The sequence below is a fragment of the Eretmochelys imbricata genome, chromosome 3, assembly GCF_965152235.1.
Source record: "Eretmochelys imbricata isolate rEreImb1 chromosome 3, rEreImb1.hap1, whole genome shotgun sequence".
Lineage (NCBI taxonomy): Eukaryota > Metazoa > Chordata > Testudines > Cheloniidae > Eretmochelys > Eretmochelys imbricata.
In genome coordinates, this window is record NC_135574.1 from 207,639,243 (window position 1) to 207,662,111 (window position 22,869).

Sequence of the window (22,869 nt, forward strand, 5' to 3'; positions counted from 1 at the left end):
AGTGGGGCCATTGATGTCGGTGGGGCCAGGACTTCACTGCATAGGTGTAAATGGGACTGAAGTGCTGTATAGCCCTGGTGCTGGCCCTCTGCCCAAGGATGGATTTCAGAACATGGAGCAGGTGCTGGACACAGGGCCAGCTAGTCACGGAGGTGAGGGGTGTTTCACTACACAAGCGGCAGGAGAGGTGTGAACTTGCTCAGAGGAACTGTAGTTCTAATCAGACCGGAATGACAGAGAAACTTAACTTAAAACAATACACAACAAAGCAGCTGTCATAAGAAAACAAAGAGACCTTTATATTTTCCAATAAGTTAGTTCATGTAACCCCTACCACAGGCATATGTGACCATCCAGCCAGAGAGCCTTTGGACACGACCAAAAGCGGAGATGTGATACGTGGGAAAGAGAAGATGTTCAAGTAGCCCTACACAGAATATTGACAAGCTTTTCCCCAAACTATACTGTTTTCAGACAGAAAATACACAATATGGTATAAAACTTAAGATTTCAATATAGATTTATAGAAGTATCTTTTAAAATTAAAATGGGGCAGAGCCAGGCTCCAAATGACCTATATTTATACTGAATTATGTTCTTAATCCAATTAAACCATTGTTTTAGGTACACAAAGTCCAGGTGTCACTGCTGTGTCTCTCTGTCACCCTGTTTCTCTCCTTGACAGCAGTCTTCAGTGGTAGTAGATGCTGAAGGCATGTAAAATATACAGCAGAGCAGTGATAAAAGCAAAGAACTGAAAGGAAAAATAGAAACAACATTACTAGGCAATGAAATTACTCTACCGATTTCAGCCTTATTTTAATCTATGTCCTTAGTGATCCCTCCAATGTTCTTTTTTCAATGGATTTATGTCCTTAAAATGATCGTGCCAATCTATTAATGAATAAAATCTCAAACCCAAACCGTGGGACAGCTCCAGAGCAGAGTTGACTGAAAATCAGAATTTTCTGTCTTTCCCGTCCCCAATTGTGAGGAAAAGGCAAAATATCAAAATTTTCCATGGACCTACAAGTTACAAAAAATTTCAATTCAGAAATGTTGAAACATTTTTGTTTTGTATCCTCCTGAACAGCCACAGTGCCTCATGGGAGTTGTAGTTCAGATGCTTTGTGCCCACACTTTCCAATGGCTAGATGACATTTTCCATGGTAAACTGTGGCCCTAGGATCCTATGATACACCACTGCTGTTCGGCCAAAGGGGAGACCGCGGTGCATCATGGGAGATATAGTCTGGCCAGGGAGCCCAGCGGGGCGAATAAGGGCATGAGGCTCCCAACTACAACTCCCATCAAGCACCATGACAGCTCAGACAGACTCAGATTAAATGTCACTCTGACATGACACTAAGTGGTTCAATTCAGTTTGACAAGCCAAACTGTTTCAATTTGGGATGACCTACCTGACCTGAAATATTTTGCTTTGATTTTTTCCAACAACAACGAAAAAAAAAACTGAAAAAGTTTCAGCAACATTGAAACTTTCCCATGGAAATTATACAGGAAAGAGAGGTGCCTACAAGAAATGGTGGCTAATCAATACTCTAAGCATTCAACTTACTGAGGCAGCAACATTGATTTGATAGTAACGAGGAATATATTGTGCAAGCACTTCAGTCTCAGAGTGGATTGTTGCATTAGCTTGTAAGACCGCAGCGCTCATATAGAAAATTGCAGTGGCCCCATGATACAGACTATCCTGCAAAACAAGAGACAGAAGAGGAAGGTTTGTGATGTTGAAATACATATTCACAGTGCAGGTACCTCCTCATCACCTATATAACAGCTGTACTTTATATAAGCTCAACAGCATAGCTATGGCCCTTCAGCTGTCCAATGTCTGTTTTTCAGTTCTACAAAAGTGGGAAAGGATGATGCCTGCATGACTCAAAAACATCTGGAACAATTTTTCTCAAAATGTTCCACAACAACTAAATCTTCTTTGGGTTGGGACCAGGCATGTGACAGTCATGCTCAAGAGGAAAGATTTTGCAAGTCACAAGCAACTTAAGAGTTGGTTTAGAATGAAAGTGTCTCCCCAGGCTTGCAGTCCATGATGCTACACTATTAATTGAAGCAAAACAGTATATTAATGGCACAGTAAGTTTGCACAGTTAATAATCACAAAAAGAGAAGACAGGCCCAAGTTAAGGTTCAACAGCATCATTAACTCACTTGTATATTTTATTGTATATATTTACTATACATCTGCTTATAAGCCCTACACCATCTCTACACACTCTCAGACAATGAAATTACCCTCATAACATCCCTGTATGGCAGGGAAATATTATTAAACCAATTGACAGATGGGGAGCAGAGAGACATACACCAGGTCACCAAGGAAGTCTACAGCAGAGAGAAGAATTGAACCCAGATCTCCTGATCTCGTGCCTTAATCCCAACACCAACTTTCCCCTTGAGTTCAGTGTTTTAAAGGCAATACATTATCTAGCAGGAAACAAGAATGGAAAATGCTGCGTATGTTCAATGTAGTTGAGGGCTTGCTGCTGTAAGTGTAGATTCTGCATGTCCAACTTGAGGTAAGCAGAATAGATGGAGCATTGCAAGTTCCTACCGTTTCTGCTGCTCTTGTTTGGGCACAGAGGGAGTTTTTTTGCGAGACTGGCTTAACAGAGCACTTGCCCGTCACGTTACATTGGGATGGCTCATTTTTGCAACAGTGGGAAACTGAAATTTTCTTTTAAGCAGCAGCTTAGAATTTGCAAAGGCTCTGAAATCACAGAGTCCAGGCTATTGCTCTATTATCACCACGGTAGCATTTCAGACCCACAGTCTTTTCACACCGCTGTCTTCAGCTGCTTTTGCTCTAGCCCTGCTCAAAAGGACCCGGCTAGAGCTTTTGTGTTATTTTCTTTTCTCCTTTCCCTCTCCCAAAACTTAATGACTAAAGAGATTTTCTTCAAACTCAAAAAAAATCACCCCATTTCAGCCCAAATGATAAGCTATGAACATATGAAAGTAGATTATAATGAAAACGCTTTTGTAGCCTTAAGTACACCAGGGCGCCTCGCACCCTGTTATTAACCAACTGTTTTTTTAGCTACGAAGGAAGTACCAAGAGGTTTGAATCAAACAGAGGATTCAGGTGGCCCTGGATCTACCTTATTTTCTGTATTCTAGTTGAATTGCATCAGTTTCACATGCAATGTTAGAAGAAATGTCAGAAGAACATTGCAGAATGACCTGGGACGATTCCATCTGCCGGCCCTTTTGTGCGAAAAGATTAGAAAGTGCAGAATACATGGAAAGTCCATTCTGAAGTCAACTTTCTGCTTGAGAGGGGAGACCTGAAGCTGAAAGGCAGTCACAGGAATGAGAAGAGCCACCACCGGCAGCAACACCCGGAATAAGGGAGTGTGTTCTTACCACTACTTTCCATGAGTTACTGTTTCTGTGAAATCCAAACAGGTAACACAACAGGAACATCAGGGAGAAGAAAAATGAACTCAGTGAGACGTACATAACCCATCCCTGCAGCATAGGGAAATACACTGTGGTGGCAGCTACGAGGATCCAGACCCAGCATCCAAATATCTGCCAAAAAAAAGAAAAAAAACAAGAAGCCCAATGAACCCAATTGAGAGAGTCAGTTTTGCTCTTGTTCATACATTGCATTTCTCATCATCCCTAGCTTGGTTGTCTCAATATTAAGAGACAATACACCAGGCCCACCAGCTCTGCACTCATTATCGTTTGCCAAACTCACAATATGAATGCAAGGAATTTATCAAGTGAATTTATGCAAGTCAATTTATCAACAGTAGAAGTTCTAGAATGCCTGCTGAGCAAAAGGAGGAATTGGAAGAGAGTCACAAAATACCAGGCACTGGCATATAATACAGAGCAAAAACTTGCAAAGGTTCCTTCCTATGCTACTTTTCCTGGCTGATATCATGCAGCCAGTATATCCCGGTAAGAGGCTGTGGAGAGGAATTTTATTAAGGGGGAAGGAAGCAAATGCCATGTAGAAACGTGGATGAAATTCATACCAAAGTACAAATGGTAATTCCACTCTCCTGCTATGCAAAGTTAGATCCTGAGATTTGCAGACCTCTCTCTGATTCAGTGAAGGGGCAATAGATGAAGGGAGATAAACGCAATGTACTGCAGGCCTTCAATCACATCCAAGGCTGGATCTTGCTCCCATGGAAGTCAGTAGCAGTTTTGTCAGGGATTTCGAAGGTTGCTGCTGGGAGCTATGTACGTTGGAAGAGCAGATCACTTTTTTTTAGGTGGCTCAATATGGACATAGAAGCCTGTTGTTAGATATTCATATTTTAAAAACTTGACCAGCATGCCTCGTTTCTTGAAAGCTAGATCTGGTTGGCCTCTACCTCTAAAGTTCAGAGTACATTAGTCATAATACTTAATGCCGGACTGGAAAGTGCTTATCTACTCCATTATTGCAATTTATTATTTGTATTACGGTAGTGGTTAAAAGCCCTAGTCACAGCCCAGACCCCCTGTGACAAAGCGGGACTGTTCTTAATGTTTCCTCTGAATATTGTGGGGGTGCCTCAGTTTCCCCTAGGCAGTTCTTAAGTATCTTGGTGGTGGGATAAGGATGTATGATCACTGCAGAGCCCTAGAGGGCAGGTGTGTGCAGGGGTCTGGACACAGAGAATGCCCGACACCCTGTTTCCTGGCAACTGATGGCCTGGCCCTTCCCCCCTGCAAGGCGAGAGCTAAAGGGTTGGAGAACAAAGGAATCAGGTGACCTCCTGGCCCGGGAAAGGGACAAAGCCCAGAGGAGGAGGGGCTGGAGAGAGTTTCAGTTGGGGGCTGGCTGGGGACGTGGAGTGAAGTGCAGACGTGGTTGTCTGGCTCACTGCCCCCCAAAATGGACCCAGCTGAGGGGTCCTGTTCTCTGCACCTACAAGCTCTGTTTTAGACCATGTTCCTGTCGTCTAATAAACCTTCTGTTTTACTGGCTGGCTGAGAGTCCCGTCTGACTGCGGAGTTGGGGTGCAGGACCTGCTGGCTTCCCCAGGACCCCGCCTGGGCGGACTCGCTGTGGGAAGTGCACGGAGAGGCAGAGGAGGCTGAATGCTCCGAGGTCAGACCCAGGAAGGTGGAAGCCGGGTGAGCTGTGTGTCCTGCAGACAGTCTGCTCACAGAAAGGAGACTTCCCCAGAGTCCTGCCTGGCCTCGTAGGGATCAGTTCCAGAGCATCGCCCAGGGACTCTGTGACACCCCCGTTGTGCTAGGCACTGGACAAAGACAGAACAAGGAGATAGTCTGGGCTCCATGGGAGCTCACAGTGATGAGGACAGGGATCCAAGAAGCTGTACAGCATAGCAAAGGCTAGAATATGGTTTAGAGACATGGCAATGACATTTGAACATGAGGGGAATTCAGTGTTGTTTCCAGTTATGTGACGTATTCTGCTAAACCAGGCCATTTTCAAGAGGAATCGTTTTTGCTGCAAAAGAAGGCTCTACAAACTGGAGTCTTGTGAGAGATTTCTTGCAAATGCCAATTTGGAGATGGGAGGAAAGGGGGAGGGCTATGAAAATGGGCAAAAACTTTCTGCATTTTCACACAGGTCTGTTCCATAGGGTCATGAGCTTGTCCCTTCTTGGTCCTTATCCTCACCTGACGGTGCAATGGGACTCTGTAGCATGCTGGGCAATGCTATCCCCCCTAACATCACTATCCTACTGACAGCTCTGGCTATGTGGCCTTGAGGGCCAGCGCTGCTGAGAGCACGTCACTCTTCTGCCAAACTGAGCCACAGGAATAGTCAACAACAGACAACGCTGTGTAGGAAACATTATTCACACCCACAGGGCTCCAGTTCACTCCCTCAGCTGTCATTTCTTCTACTCGCAGAGCGCAGGTGGTGGGAATAAGGCCGGGGCGGCTAAGCCTCCCCAGACAGCTGGCTCGCTGCCTTTGGAGTGCACTGCCGCCAAAAGGGTGGGTACCCCAGCTGTGGCCCCATCTGCGCTGCTCTTCCCCTTCCCGTCCCTGCTCTGCCTGCATGGGAGCCTCGCGGGAGGGCGTGAAGAGGCACTGAGCGAGGGGTGAGCAGCCGGCAGGCTCAGCTGCCCAGCCGGTGGGTGGGGGGGTCTGTGGGAGGGGGCGAAGAGGCATGAGCAGTGGGAGACAAGTGGGGCTGGAGCAGGGGCAGACCTAGCGGCGGGGCCATGGTCTGGGCATGTGCAACCTCCCCAAATGGACGAGTCACGTGCCGCCCATGCTGCAGGGTATTCAACCTCCCTTTCAAAGCCAGCTGTGCTCCTGACTTCCATCCCTGTCACTACAATCGAAAGTCACAAATGTCAGGGGCCCATCCAGCACCCATGGAAGTTAATGGAAAGGCTCCCACTGAAAGCCAGACGGGGCTCACGCTGGATGCGAGGAGGGTGCAGTGCTCATGAGTGCCTCTCCCAGGATGTGGTCTTTTATTCCTGTGGTCGGCACCCATCGTGGAGAGAGAATGGCCTTCCAGCATTCCCTCTGGGGAGGAGAAGAATGCTGCCGTTGTGAAATAGCTCTAACATTGTTCTAATCCTGGCCCGCTAGGGCGTCACACTCTGCTATGCAAAGGCAGCAGAGGTGGGACCATTTATTTATTTATTAGCCGTGACAGGCAATTTAGAGGGGATAATTACACTTTTCAAGCAGTTGAAACCACTTGACCTTCATCTTTGTGCTGCACAGTCCACCCCGAGGCACTGACTAACTGCTCAGAAATGCTGCGCCCATCATATCTTATTGCTTCCCTAACACACTCTCCCTCCTGTCCACTCTCTTTCTTCCACATGCACTTCTCCTGTGCCCTCCCACTCGGATCTCCACCCCACCTCACCCACTGCCGCACCCAGCTCAACAGACTCAAGTTCCATTTTTCAGCGGAGAGCAAATCAGTCACTTCACAGTTTATTTGCATTCAACTTTCAGGAATGCCCAACTGAATGGAGTAAGACTTGCTCTATAGACCTCTGATGAGTATATTAATGAGTCTACTGGTTGATTTATGAATTCTGGATGCCAAGAGATCCTAGACCTTAATTAGTCTGGAACTTTCAGATGGAAAAGGAGGGAAAAGGACTGAATCTAAGCACACTGGGTTCTTTACTAAAGGTAAAGATCTGGGATAAAGGCTCCAAGAACAGCATCAAAGTGGGAGGTGGTTACCATGCATATGTGTTGGCCTTCCCTTGTACAGGCTGCAGAATGGACATTCTGTTATGTGAAGGATAGAATTAAATGTAAGAAAAGAAATAATAATCTGCCATCAACCCAAGCTCACCAGGTGTCACCCACCATCCACATGGAGACCCTTGTAGGTCTAATATACTCCAAATCCTCCTGCACTGGCTGTTTCTTCTGGTCACAGGCTCATGCCTGTCAGCCCTGATCTAGGTGGAGAGAGTCCATCCAAGAACTATTAATTTTCTTTCAAGCCCTGTGTTTGCTAAGGCCTTTGAACCAGGTCACGTCAATCTGTGGACCTCTTCCCGGGAGTTCAGAGCCTCTGTGAAGCACGCCCCCCCCTCCATTATTCCTCAAGATCATTGTTCTCTTGCTGCCCAGGGTCGCACACGGAACACTGGCATTGCCTAACTTTGGAGGGCTTGGCTTTGCGACTCATGTTCTTGTGACATCCCTTTTGGTGGTGTTGTCTGTAATATTTCATTACAGGGGCTGGGGAAGTATTGAGCTGAGTTATAGTACTGCACAAAAGCCACAGAGAAAGCAAGATACATCAAAAGACTTGTTACTGGCATTGTTTCAGCATTAGTGACCCCCCCACCCATTGTCTTTACTTCCATCAGGAAGCGTCCTTTGACTTACCCAAATCGCCAGGAATACAGTCTCTAACAAGCTCACAATTACATATAACATTTAGGAGTATCTCCACCAGAGCCAGGAGAGTTACACCAGCATCAAAGAGGTGTGAGAGATCTAGATCTCCTTATCTGATGCAAAACCAATGAGAGACTGATCCAAGGCCTGTTGTAGTCAATGGAAAGATTCCCATTGACTTTGGATTGGAGAGTCTTATAGCTTTGTGAAACTCGCAGTTACACTTCACAGAGGCTCAGGGGAGCGTTTCTTTGTTTTCAGTCCACAATGGCGATCAAAACGAAACCCAAGTCAAAACTCCATTCACCATGGTGGGATCACATTGAAAGGAACCCCCTGAGCTGGCTTAGGTTTACTTGAAATGCTCACAAAACCCTAGCAAACCTTCCAGTGGACTCGGTGCGAATCTTCAATTTCTGATCAAACCGAAAAACAGGTGAGCATCAGCACAGCTCTCATTGTACTGCATGCGCTTAAGGAGGGTGTGCCTGCCTGGGTGCTTCCCAAGTCATCATTCTTTTGGGAAAACAGAAGAAAATGGCCAGGTGTGAAACAGATGGTGGTACCACCAGGACTGGTTACCACGGTGTGCACCCAGTTCCTTTGTCCCGTGTTCGCCATAACTCTCAGCTCACCTGCTGCTTCTGCTCCCCTTATCCGAGCCCGTGTTTAAAGACAAAGAACAGACCTGATTTTTGGAAGTGTTCTGCTACCAGTAAAAGACCAATAGAAATAAGGTGAACTATGGCCTGAAAAAAATCAGCCGAACCCACGGAAGCAGGAAGGCAGTGATGAAGCCGGGCATGTGTCAGATGTAACTCTGAAGTCAATCAACCAGGATGAAATAGGTCACAAGTGAGAGAAGAATACACAGAAGGTCACAGATGAGGGTTTTGGACAAGAAAGGGTGGTTAGAATTTGATGTGATTCAACAGGCCTTGTACTGCAGAAGGCAGCAGAGGGAACAGCACAATGTAATGGGGTTCAGAGGGAGCTCTCTGGACAATTAATGTAAAGCAATTACAAGGAGCCCTGTATCCAACTCCTCTAAGTGGATCAGGAGTATTAGATTATTCAGCAAAGCAACCAGAATTTCTAAGACCAAACACCTGGAAGGGGGAGCCTATGGGAGATACCAGCAGAACCACCTGGATAGCCAGGAAACCTGATGGCAGATGGAAAATATCAGTCATTGGACAAGCCACAGAACTCGTATGCAGCGTAATTGTAGCCGTGCCCCAGTCCCAGGATAGTAGAGAGTCAAGGTCGGGGAGACAATAGCTTTTACTGGACCAACTTCTGCTGGTGATAGAGACAAGCTTTAGAACTACACAGAGTTCTTCTTCGGGTCTGGAAAAGGTACTTCATCTTGTATTTAGCTATGATCCTGGGAGTATCTTTCCCAACCCGAAGAAGAGCTCTGTGAGCTCGAAAGCTTGTCTCTCACCAACAGAAGTTGGTCCACTAGAAGAGGTTACCACACCCACCTTGTCTCTAGAAGCCACAGAAGTGACATTTTCATTGGAACTGAGACCTCCAAATCTTCAGGCCTACCAGTTCCCATGGCAATAGTTATGGATCTGTACTGTACCCTGCAGATGTCCCCACAGATAATATTTCTAGTATTTCTATTTCCCCTCTCACAGCCACACAGAGCTTAGGCAAGATTCATACTGAGAAAGTAGGACAATCAGCTAATTATCTTAGGTGCCTGGACACGAATGCAAGAAGCCTGGGCAACAAGTGAAAAGAACAGAGAGGCTGAAATGAACAATGAACATTGGCCACTGTTGGAAGACAGAATGCTGGGTTAGACAGACTTTTGGTCTGACCCAGTATGGCCATTCTTATATTCTTAAGAAAAACAACGCATCTGATTTGGATTTCTGCATCACTGTAACTCCCGTTGACTTCAATAGCTACTCCTGATTTACACAAAGCAGTGACATCAGGATCAGGCCCAAATTATTCATCCGGCAGGTGATACCTGGCCCTGCTGAAGGCCATGGGGGGGGTTTGCCATTGATTTCAATAGAGCCAGGATTCCATCCTTTGTCTTGTAATACAAGCATTTCACAGGTAATGCTCCAGGCAGTGTTGGCAGGATAATGGTGTAAACAAGAACATTGCCAGCTCTCTCGCTCTTTGAATGTTTGCTTCTAGCAAAGCCGCTCAGATCAATGATGTAAATGCAATACATACTTCGCAAAGGTGTTCCCAGACCCACCCTGAGCTATAAAAAGTAGTGCCAAGAAAAATCTGACTTTGAACTTTTCACCACCACCCCTCCACCGCTGTTACGTTAGTTTCAGTTTATTCAGGGCTCTCCTTCCATTTCTGGCAACAAAGCCAGAAGCAACCTGAAGAGAGGCACTGACCCGCCCCCATGAGCGATCAGACAGGTTTTTCAGGATGAGAAAGAAATCCATTTCACCTTTAAAAATCATTAAATTCAGAAATCCAGTAACTCACTGAAACTATAGATTTATGGCATGGAAAGCCTTATATTGACCTCAAAGGAACCCTGATCATTTGAGACTTTCATTAGGACAAGGGTGATGTGGGACAGGAAACGTTGCAGGTGTCGTGTTTCTGGGATCCGACTTTGATTTCCTTCCATTCCAGTGCTGTCCCAACATACTGCTTCTGCACATTTGGATCTTGGGCAGGCCACGTTTCAGCCGTTGGTGGTGTGGTTTGGAGAGGATTTGCACCTGCAGAGTTACAGGGGCACGGTCAGCATTGCTGACAGACAGATACAGATAACCTTTAGAAAAAAGAAAAGGAGGACTTGTGGCACCTTAGAGACTAACCCATTTATTTGAGCATGAGCTTTCGTGAGCTACAGCTCACTTCATCCGATGAAGTGAGCTGTAGCTCACGAAAGCTCATGCTCAAATAAATGGGTTAGTCTCTAAGGTGCCACAAGTCCTCCTTTTCTTTTTGCGAATACAGACTAACACGGCTGTTACTCTGAAACCTTTAGAAAAAACTTTCCAAAGATTGTACCGTAAAGCCAGCGGAGATAGGAACTTTCAGACCCTCCGTTCGCAGCTGTCAGCCTAGACCCTGAGAGTTTAAAATAGTCAATCTTCTCCTTAGAAAAGAGATTTTCGGTTTTTCCCAGGGGTTGTGGGCTGCCCATATCCCGGGCAGAGCCCTAGAGATTCCTCCATTTATTTGCCCCCCAGCCACAGAGTCTCATATCCCAGCCCTATGTTCAGAGTTGCGAACACCTGTAGCTCCCACAGGTCCCCTGCTGGGATTCAGAGTGTACAAAAAGGGGCACAGTTGCCAAGATGTCGTGCGAGGTGAAACACACACACACACTACATGGTCTCAACCTGTCCCCTCTCTTCCTTTCAGTGCTCCCCTACACGCTTTATCCAACCCCGCTGCTGTCTCTCAGCAACTCCAGCCGCTAGCAGAGTCCTTCCGCCTTCTTCCCCAGAATGGAAGCATGCCGGCGCTGCACACCTCTGTAGCCTTCCTCGTTTCCATGCAGAAAGAAACCCCCCAGCTCACGCACAGACTTTCTCTGCCTCAGCAGCTTATCTGTTTGCTGTACCCCTAGTAGTTGTTTACAAGGGTGAGTGGGCCCTAGCTTATACCTTCTATTTCTAAGCAAAGGTGGACTTCTAGTGGGTAGAAGCACACGGCTGGGAGTCAAATGTGGGTTCAATTCTCAGCCCTGCCACAGACACAGTCTATCTGTGTGACATTGGGCACATCACTTAATCTCTCTGTGCCTCAGTTCCCCATCTGTACAGTGGGGTTAACCACACTTCCCTGCCTCCCCAGCATATTACAAATGCTTCGTGCTGTGGCTCGAAGATGCTCTAGAAGTGCAGGGCAAGATTATTATTGATGCCAGGTCTTCATAAAGCATATGTTTCTCAACCCACACCCAGTGCCTTAAAAACCAGTCGGATTTTTTACGCCACTGCTTTCCTGTTGTATCATTACCCTCCTGCGAAGGAAGGCGTTTCCGGGAGGTGTGCATAAGGCAGGAACGTTCTCATGCGTACCACTGACTTGAAGGAGGCTTGCAGGCAGGCGGTCCAGGATTTCATACCAATAAATCCTACAGTCGGTGCGTTTGCTACGATTAGCTGATCTGTGACTACAGGAGCCTGTTCTGAACTGTAGTGCTAAAGATGTGCCCGACTCTTGTGGAAGGGAAAGCACGTCAGAGAAGAGAGTCCGGCTGAGGTACAGGGTTTCACACTGTGGGTCGTGACCCCTAGCACAGTCAAGGGACGTCGTGAAAAAAGTTATAAAATCTGGCAGTATCATTGCCTAATTTACATAATGACAATAAATGGATACACAACATAAAGCCTAGAAGGACGTGTCCCTGGAAGACCACCCTCTTGCCGTACCTGGGAATCCTGGCCCATGGCTCAGGGCAGAGTGCAGGCTGTGGGGGATGGCCCTTTAAGGCCACCATAGAGCTGTAACCCATAGGGATCCCCGGCTGGCCCCAAAAGGGAACCGAGCCTGCCCGCCAAGCTCCAGGTATTCTCAGGTCTGCCCTCGGGTAACACACCTGTACCTCAGTGACAGCAGTGCTGCTCTCAAACAGATCTAACCACAATTGTACCTCCGGGCTCAGGTACTTGTGCCTACGGTGCTCGGAGATCTTCAAATGAAAGGTCCCAGAGGCATGCAACAGGGGGTTACCAGTCTTTTGCAATCAGCCAGCAGGCACCGCAGTAGGAGGAAGTGAATAATTCTTCCCTCACCACCAATCCCCTTCCTTAGGAGTTTGCACTGCATGGTCACCAGCCCTGCCACTGTGAGCGCTTGGGTACTGCAGTATGCGATGGTGCTGGTAACTGCACCAAGGCCCCTGAAGGCAAGCGCCATCACCACTCCAGCTGTTAGAGTCACGTGGGCACCTCCCACCCGGGCTCACCCAGCCCGGACACTCGCCTGCAGGGGGGACACGCACTAAGAGGCCCTTGCTGTCCGTCCAGCAGAGTCACGCCATGAGACATGGACAGCGTTGCTCTGGCAAAGCAGCTGGGCTGAACGGTGGATACCCAAAGGGCATCACACAGTTAACCAGCCTGGTCATGAGCACATGGTCACAGTCACCCCGTCTGCTCTGGCCTGGCCTGCTGGCACAGGTCCCTGCTCCTCATGTTAGCCCAATGGATGTTTGGGGATCTGAGACCCACGTCCGTAGGAGTCAGGGTTGCAGCACTCTCCCAACATATGCTAATCCCCCCAAAACTAAGTTAAACTGGGGTGTTTCATTTGCGAGACCTCTCTGGAAAGTCTTCACTTTCTTCAGGATTAGGCCCAGGTCATCTGTCACCCTGGGGCACAATGACCCAGCCTACCTGCTCCTTCTGTCTATGGCAACATGACATAAAGACACCCTGTCTCCACCACATGTCCTGGCTTTGAACGGTAATGTCCATTTTCTACAGATGGTTCAATCTGAATGGGATGGAGTAGGGAGACTAAATGAAACAATCAATCACCTAAAGCAGCACTCTGTCGCTTAAAATGGGTATGTTGCTGCCTAAAATATAGGCAGAGCTGGTATTGCCTAGCGTTACGGTGTCCCGACGCTTTCCATTTCCCTGTGTTCATGGGGACAATGAGGATAAAACAAAATATTGACTAGCTGCTCATGAGCTCCGCCCAGCCTGCGTACTGCATGAGGCAGGGTCCTCTGGAAAAAAACCCAGCATGAGATCATGTAATTACAGACTATCATGAATACACACATGGGGGCCAAACTGCACAGACAAACTTAATTCTGGCATTTCCAACTTCTGGAGCCTTGGTTTGCAGCCTTAATGTTCTTCTGATGTAGTTTTTTTGTGTGCGTGTCATTATATATTTAGGGCCTGAGCCAGCTCCCATTGGTGGCCATGGAAAGACTCCAGCAGGAGCTGGATCAGGCCCTTAGGGTACATCAACACTGGGTAGACAGACTCGCGCTAGCTCCACTGGATCGAGCATGCTAAAAATAGCAGCATGGCCGTTGCAGCGCAGGCGGGCAGCTGAGATGAGCCGCCCGAGCCCGCGCCTGCCCAACCCACTGACTCTGGGCGTGGGCGGATAGCCCAAGCCACCGCCCAGGCCCAAATGTGCCCACACAGCTATTTTTAGCTCACTAGATCGAGCGACGGTAGTGCACATTTGTCGACCCGGGCAGGGAGGCTTGCGCCCAGCTGTAGTGTAAACAGACCCTTAGGTGCCCAACTCTAGGCACCCTAGCTTGAAAACCGGACGAGGCCTGTAACATCCCGTGTTATCAAGACGGCCCTGCAATATCTAGGCACAACAAGAGGTCTTAAGGCAGAGCAGTGCCCAGACTGCTAGGTCTGCCAGCACTTTCCGCTACGACTCAACCGTTTTACCCTCACGGATTTCTGTGTTTTGCTTTCTCTGTGGTTTTGGAGCAGCAACTAAATAACTCCCCTGGCCCGGCAGTGTAACATTACGGACTCAGCCACCCAGCGCGAGGTCACAAGAACGTGACGGTCGCAACGCCAAGCCCTCCAAGGTTAGGCCATGCCAGCGTTCCGTGGGCGACCCTGGGCAGCAAGAGCACCACGAGCTTGAGGACTAATGGAGGGGGTTGTGCTTCGCTGCAGGGGTTCTCAACCTTTGAGGGCGTGGGAACTATTTGTAAATGCTACTGGCCTGCCGCCACCCAGTACATAGGCCAGGGGGGTGTGAGGGTTGGGTCCTGCCCCTGGGTATGAAGACCCTGGCGGTTTGGGTTCTCTCCCCGGGGGGAGACAGGAGTTGCAGAGTCCATCCCACTCTCTCTGCTGCAGTGGCTCCTATGGTTCTGGTCCTGAGCTCAGCTGTCCAATCCAGGCATTGCAACCTCCAGGGTCTCAGCACTGCATGGGTTTGGCCCCATGCCCTGAATTTGTAGGAGAGACATTGCATCCTGGAGCATGGGGTCGCAGCACCACTCACTCAGATTTGGCCCGGCCGGCCCCTCTGTCATCATGACGACCCCCGAGCTTGTAGTGATTGGAGCAGGGGCGCTGAGCCCAGCCTGCCACACAGGACCAGAGCTGCAGGAGCCCTCATGTGACTCTTGGAAACATTCTGGTGACCCAATTTGGGGTTGTGACCCACAGTTGAGAAACCCTTCAGCCCCTATCCCCATCTCTACATCAATCCCTCCAAAATCCTAGCCCCTCTGCCCCTCCAAAATCCTGTCTTCTTCATCCCCTTCTGCTCCTGCACCTCTCCCCTGAGCTTCTACCCCCGTTCCAACTCTGCTTCTATCCCCAATGCCCCCAGCCCACACTCCGGCTCCCGTCTCTCTCTTTCCCGAGCCCTGCCCCCCCGCTCATATCTGCTCCCACCCCTGGCTCCTGCTGCCATTCTGTCCCTGCATGTCTGCTCCTATCACTGCTTTCCTAGCTCCCCTCCCAGCTAGACACCTCGTCCTCCTCTTCCCCAGGGCCCCGTATCCAGCAGGGGGCACTGAGAGCACAGCAGGGCTGTCTCCCTGCTCTCAGTTCCAGTGCCTGGGGCCACAGCCGCCTCCAGCTGCCAGGAGGAGCATTTGTACGGAAAGTCCGGCTCAGCTCCTACATTCCTATGATGGAACACGCTCAGTCATCACACATAGGTGCTGGGAGGGGGATGGAACATGTTCAGTTAGGGTTGCCAACCCTCCAGGATTGCATCTCCAGGAATTAAAAACTAATCTTTCATTAAAGATTGTCATGTGATGAAACCTCCAGGAATACATCCAACCAAAACTAGCAACCCTATACTCAGGGCCAACGGAAGCTTTGAAGAATTTAGCTCTCCAACTATAACAAGCCTTTATGAACTGCAATTCGCAGGGGCTCATAATCTGGGCCAGTTCTGGCAGATTTTCATAGGGATGGCAATTGACACATCCCAGACACCAGCGTGGTTCCCCCACCATGTTTCAAGTCCCTGCTGCAAAGCACGGAGTGGCTGGAGCTTCCCAGTGAAATCGCTGTACGCTTTTTTTTTTTTTAAACATGGGCAAAACCACGTATTTTTCACTAACCTAGTTCTTGGGAAGGGCAGAATTCTTTTCGCTAAAACGTTCCCATAAAAATATCAGCCTGAGGCAGACACCAAGTGTGGGAAAACCTCAGCCCAAATGGTTTGGAAAAGTAACAACGGAACAGAGTCTTATAGTGGAAAATGGTAGGCAACCTTAGCTATAAGCATTGATCCGGTCCCCCAGTTAATGCTTGACACATGTGAAGTAGCAGTTCTGTAGTAGGAAGCTTTGACGTGGCACAATGACCGTCTTATAGCAGCTCAAAAGCAATCATTGTGATGTGTCCATGTAGGCTCCTTTTATCCTACATAATGCGTAATACCCTCTAATATTATGCATCTGTTACTGGGTATTCTTCACACACCAGTTCAACCCCACTGGGCCCAGTTCAGAGCTCACACTGAAGTCAGTGGGAGCAACATCAGTTTAAAATTGTTAAGAGAGGAGACGTGAACTCATTGACTTCAGCCAAGGTCACTCACTTCTGGTTTATGTCTTAGGTTCCTAAAAGCTCATGCTTCAAGGTTTCATCTAGCCATCAGCAGGGGTCAGGAAGGGATTTTTCCCCCCTAATGTATTCTGGGAGGGTTTTTTTTCCTCTCTCCTTCCTCTGAAGGATCGGAGTTGGCCACAGCTGGAGATGGGACCCAAGAGGGGGAAGGCTACGGCTCTGAGGTGGCACTGTGCATTCTTGCTCTCAGGTGCTTAGCTGGTTGGTTCTTGTTCACGTGCTCAGTGTTTAAGTGATCACCATACGTGAGGTCGGGAAGGAATTTTCCCCAGGTCAGATTGGCAGTGACCTTGGAGGTTTTTGCCCTTCCTTTACAGCATGGAGTGTGGGTCACTTGCCAGGATCATCTCACTTAAGCATTTCTCTGCCCCTGCACTGGTGCACCTGAGTCCCTCCTGTTCTCTGCCTGTCTTACCATCTAGTGTCCTGTGAGCTGTCATACTTTGGTCTCATTTCAGCTGTTGGGATGAGTGGGCAGGGGCTGGGTGGTAGTGGTGGCCTGTGAGATACAAGAGGTCAAGCTAGGTGAGCTGGAGGCCTTAAACACTATCCTGATCTATAGCAGGGTGAGTGGAATATCAGGCCTTATACATTGTACCAATGAACAGTAAGAATGTATGACGGGTTGGGACTTTAGCTTCTCTCTTCCTGTGTCTCAAAAGGAGAATACCTCCTAAATAGGTATACAATACATAACGTGAGATTTAAGAACTTCAGAGACGACAGCTATTGTGTCTACAGAGCACTGGCGGAAGAACATTCTTCGTCTAGAGATACCGTCCTCTCATCTCCATGAAATGGGATCCAATCAAGGGATAAATCTTAGCTAGCCACTCCCACTCCCAACGATATACGGTACTTGCAAATTTTAGGCAATTCAGGTCCTTTAAAATTATTTTAAAGGTGTCCAAAGGCACTAGTTCATACTAAAGAAGCATAACACTGCCTCTGTTGAGACAAAAAAGTACTTAAAATGAAAGGTAACACATGCTATAATGAAAGGCATTTCATGATTTACCTCATCAATGCTCAGACTGAGGTTCGCCAGCTGAAAGTGGCTCATTAATGTGTCTCCTGCAGCTCTTTGCAGCACATAATATTAAAACACCAATTTAATTATTAACCAGTCTAAGTAATTAACCAATCAGGATGCCTTTACTATATTATTAACCAATTGTAGTTGATAACACAAGTTGATAACTTGGTCAGTCATTGTGCTGTAAGAATTATATTTTTATATATATATATATATATATATATATATATATATACACATACATACACACACACACTATTTTCCCTCTCATACTGTTTAAATATGAATATATAACACTATAGTAAATGAAAATTAATTCACACTGCTGTGGCTCTTTTGGGTTACGTGGATCGCTAATTTAGCCGTCAATGGCTCAGGAGCTGAGTATCACTCCTTGACATGCTATTTTATCAGTGTTGTGTTCATGGTACCATAGTCAGCACTCAGTTTCAGCACAAAGCCAATGATAAAGACAAAATGCTGAAGTTTCTAATGGAAACGTCAGCTTATCTTTTCCTATGGCTGTCTGAATATGAAGTTGCAATTAACAAATGCCAAATAATTGTTTGGGTGGGTGGTGCAGGCTCTGTGTTATCGATGTAATGACTATGAACAGACCTTAATGATGTATTGTATATCAAAGTACATCAATTGCCATAATCTGACTAGATACTGGAATGCATGTCCAGGATTCTGTACTCAGGAATATTAAGAAAATCTGCCATTGCTTGCGTATGACAAAAGCCGACTGCATGACTACAACCTTTGATCCCCCAGAAAACTTCAATAAAGCCAGAGAAATACAGCCCTGGAGAAGAAAATGACAGACGCTTCTTTAACTTCCAAGATCTGACTTAATAAAAAGATAAAACAACTTCTACACCATGGAAGGATGACAAGCTGATTTCAGTGCTTTATGTTATTTTGGTTGACTCAAGCCCTGACACAGACCTTATGATTTTTAATGTAAGTAGCTGCAGAAGTAAACTTTCCCCCCACATAGTTTTCTTCTAATCATGGCTGTTTTTTGTGCTAGTTCTGGACGCTCTCCCCGGCCACCACCACACACACACACCAATTTGAAATAGCTTTTAGTTTTTGCCATAGCAATCAATCAATCAATCAAACAAACCAAAACTTTCAGTATACTTACTAGCTCTGGTAGGATAAAAGCATATGGCACGGTTCTAAATATTTTTGCTCCAGATGGCATGTCAGGTTCTGTGTGGGTAACAGGTAGAGGGGGATCTTTTGACGCCATCTCTTCTCTGCTTAGACGGGTAGAGGATCTGCTCCACTATCCTTGGTTATCTGTACAACACCACTGGCATGCACAGCTTAAAGTACTAGCCACTGACACGCCCATCTGGTTGTAATCAGTAAAACCAGTTCCAGCCTGGCAGGTCATTCCATTCCTTGCAGCCAAAAGAATCATCAGTTATTCTTTGGCTAATTAAACAAAGGGCTCAGGTGAGGCAAGTTGTCATAAATATAAAGGGAAGGGTAAACACCTTTAAAATCCCTCCTGGCCAGAGGAAAAACCCTTTCACCTGTAAAAGGTTAAGAAGCTAGGATAACCCTGCTGACACCTGACCAAAATGACCAATGAGGAGACAAGATACTTTCAAGGGGGGGGACAAAGGTTCTCTCTGTCTGTGTGATGCTTTTGCCGGGAACAGAAAAGGAATGGAGTGTTAGAACTTAGTAAATAATCTAGTTAGATATGCGTTAGATTCTGTTTTGTTTAAATGGCTGATAAAATAAGCTGTACTGAATGGAATATATATTCCTGTTTTTGTCTCTTTTTGTAACTTAAGGGTTTGCCTAGAGGGATTCTCTATGTTTGGAATCTAATTACCCTGTAAGGTATTTACCATCCTGATTTTACAGAGGTGATTCTTTTACCTTTTCTTTAATTAAAATTCTTCTTTTAAGAACCTGATTGCTTTTTCATTGTTCTTAAGATCCAAGGGTTTGGGTCTGTGTTCACCTATGCAAATTGGTGAGGATTTTTATCAAACCTTCCCCAGGAAAGGGGGTGTAGGGTTTGGGAGGATTCTGGGGGGGAAAGACGTTTCCAAGCGGGCTCTTTCCCTGTTATACATTTGTTAGACGCTTGGTGGCAGCAATAAAGGTAAAATAGTTTGTACCTTGGGGAAGTTTTAACCTAAGCTGGTAAAAATAAGCTTAGGGGGTTTTTCATGCAGGTCCCCACATCTGTACCCTAGAGTTCAGAGTGGGGAAGGAACCTTGTCAAAAGTACATTCGTTGGAAAGGGAATAAGAGCATGAGTGACAAAGTGGGAATGATTTGTAATATTTTTAGGATTCTGATATGTGCCTCAGTTTCCTCCTACACCTTGCACAGCTACCTGGCAGGGAATGGGAGGATTAACTCTGCTGTCAGGACAAAATACAAGCCATAATGGGTGTGTCACCTAGCTGTCTGGGCCATTAAAGAACATGCTGAAACCAACCCAGATCAACAGAGGATCCAGCAAGACAAAGAGACACCCCAATGACTGAACAATCTACACTGAACAGCAGGAAAACGCAGCAGATGGGACATGTGCACTGAGCTGGAGAACCAATGGGGAAAGCGCTAGGCGATGGGGACAAGGACTGCCCTTTGGAGGGACTCGGGAGCAATCACCTGGGTGGACAAAAGGGACGAGAGAAGGAGCCAGAGAGGGAGAGCATCTCTCCCTCATGGCACTGGTTTGACCACAATGGACTATGGTGTAACATCTGCCTCTCTGTGCTAACCCAAAGGACTTTCAGACTCTGTAGCCAGGTGACTCATAAACAGTGTCCTTGTTTTGCAAAGGCTGCCTGTGTCGCTCTGAACACTCACTGAGAGAATTATGCCCTGAAGGGGCACAGTACGATATTCGCGCCGGACTCCCGCTTGTCTGGATTCACTGCAGGGAGCCACGGAGACAGGAATCCCAGCTGCCAAAGGCCATAGTCCAGACCCTGGGACTCCATAACAGCGCGTACTTACACACATATATGTATGCACCAGGGCCCCAGGAGTTGGCTTGCAAACCGGCAATGCCACGCAGTGTGTAATCAATGCTTTAATCTTCTCCAAGGTTTTGCTGACTCTTAGAAAAGAATAACAAAAATTAGAGAGGGAAATGTATTAAGAAATCCAGTCCATCACCCTGCCAGGGCAGGAACGTTTCCTACAGTGCGTTATCTGCTAACTCTCAAACCTCCCAAGTTCTGGGTCTTCCACTCCTCCCATTAAGAGATTATTTCACCCAGGTCTTGCCCCTCGGACTACCCTAAATAACAGTTCTAACCCTTTGGTGTGTCCAATCTGTTAACTCCCCCCACAGCACTGCCCTCTCCCCTGCACGTTACAGTACATCTGCACCACAAATTAAGGTCTGACTGCAGCATGGGTGGGCATAGCCACGCCAGTTTTAATGTAGCTGGCAGAGGTAGCAGTGATAACGAGGACACGGCAGCATGGATATCAGCCCAGACCAGCTGCCCCAGGATAAGCCTGCCAGGGACCCTGAGTACATAGGTTGCTGGCCCATGCCAGGGGCCACACCGCCATGTCTTTACTGCTCTTGTTACCCATGCTAGCAGGATTAAAGCTGGCACAGGTATGCCTACTTGATTTGCAATGCAGGCCTACCCTGGACAGTGCTTACCCAATATGTAAGAGAGACACAAAACCTACATTAAAAAAAACATTATTGAGGTTGTATCACGGACTTAAAAGTTAGGAAATGCCAGAGTAAAGGGTGTCTGTGCAACTTTCAAACTCTTGCCTATCTTCTCCAACCTGTCTCTGCCCCACCCCTGGTTCCAGTGCAACCCTTTACCTAGCTAGTCCCAGTATCCATTCTCAAGCTACTCATCTCACCCCCAATGTCCTTGCCTAGCAAACACTAGTCCCACCTCTCTGGAAGTACCGTCCCAGGCTCCTCGCTCCCGGTCCCACGTCCCTTGCCCAGCCAGGATCAATTCCATCCCCCTTCCCCTCTGGCTCCTCATCCAATCTTCTCTCCATTTCCCCCTCCCCCACTTCGGTCCTTCAGTGCCGCCGAACACACCGGGGGTGAAGGACCCGCCGCCGCTTCTTCTGCTGCGGGTCTTTGGTGGCAATTCGGCGGCAGGGGTCCTTCCACTCCATGTCTTCGGCGAATCCCTTTCTAATCTCCTCCAAACTGCATTCAGGCCCTGCCCCCAGGCTCCTGGCACTGCTGGCCGGCCCCACCTGTTTCCTGGGCACTCCAGACAGGCCTTGTGCCAGCAGGGAGAGCAGAGAGACTGTCTGGTGCTACTTACTACAACAGTTCCTGGTGACCAAATGCGGGACTAGACTCAGAACAACTCAAGACAATACCAATAACTGATCTTTTCCCAACAAACACATTTAACACCATCTAACAGACTGTCAAGCAAGGAACTTTTCCAGTAAAAGGCTCTATCCAGCGAGAGGGAAAAGAAATAAAAAGTTGTATAAACACTTTTTCTCCTAAGTTTCTAATGCAAGTCTGGGCTTTTCCTTCTTCTTCCAGGAGTTTAATAAAAGATTAAAAGTTGTTAATGGCGGTGGTTACAATAGAAGTAAGTCAGTGATAACTTGACACCAAACCCCAAAACACAGGTATCTGTTTAACATTATAAGAGTATAGAGGTTTTATTTATCCTGTTGAGCCCCTGCTTAGCAACAAAACCAGCACACCTTTTCTGAGTGTCCTAAAGAAAACACTAAAAATATTCTTCTATAGTAGTATCCTGCTGCTCATTACTTGGGAATGCATGATGAACACTTATTTCTCAGCCTGATTGACTTTGCTAAACTAGTTCCCTAAAAAAAGTATTTTATTGCTGTTTTCTCTGCGTACTAATTTACCTGGTCACTTGGGCATTGTGCCTAGATTCCTGCATTTTTCTCATTAAGGAGACGCCCATATTGAAACTGAGACGTCAACACAGCCATTCTAAATGAACTATAGAAAATATTGTTACATATAAATAGTTGGCTCAACTTTATGGTCCATGCTTCATTAATATTATTTGTTATGGGATAAGAGGGAAGGCCCTCTCATGGATCAGAAACTGGTTAAAAGATAGGAAACAAAGGGTAGGGAAAAAATGGTCGGTTTTCAGAATGGAGAGAGGTAAATAGTGGCGTTCCCCAGGGGTCTGTAGTGGGACCAGTCCTATTCCACATATTCATAAGTGATCTGGAAAAAGGGGTAAACAGTGAGGTGGCAAAATTTGCAGATACAAAATTACTCAAGATAGTTAAGTACAAAGTTGCCTGTGAAGAGTTACAAAGGGATCTCACAAAAGAGAGTGACTGGGCAACAAAATGGCAGATGAAACTGAATGTTGATAAATGCAAAGTAATGCACATTGGAAAACATAATCCCGACTATACATATAAAATGACAGGGACTAAATT

The 22,869-nt window shown here is 47.0% G+C and overlaps 1 protein-coding gene across 2 annotated transcripts; it reads right to left on the bottom strand.

Moving 5' to 3' along the window:
* Positions 1–691: 691 nt before the first annotated feature.
* Positions 692–18,697, bottom strand: MALL (mal, T cell differentiation protein like). 2 transcript variants are annotated; one of them, XM_077812077.1, is made up of 4 exons: positions 18,590–18,697; positions 3,409–3,576; positions 1,580–1,717; positions 692–754 (listed from the first exon to the last, which is right to left on the bottom strand). In XM_077812077.1, the coding sequence occupies exons 1-4, from the start codon at positions 18,695–18,697 to the stop codon at positions 692–694; spliced, it is 477 nt and encodes a 158-aa protein (XP_077668203.1). The 2 variants fall into 2 exon arrangements, with proteins under 2 accessions (XP_077668203.1, XP_077668204.1); XM_077812078.1 differs by lacking the exon at positions 1,580–1,717.
* Between the last annotated feature and the right edge of the window lie 4,172 nt (positions 18,698–22,869).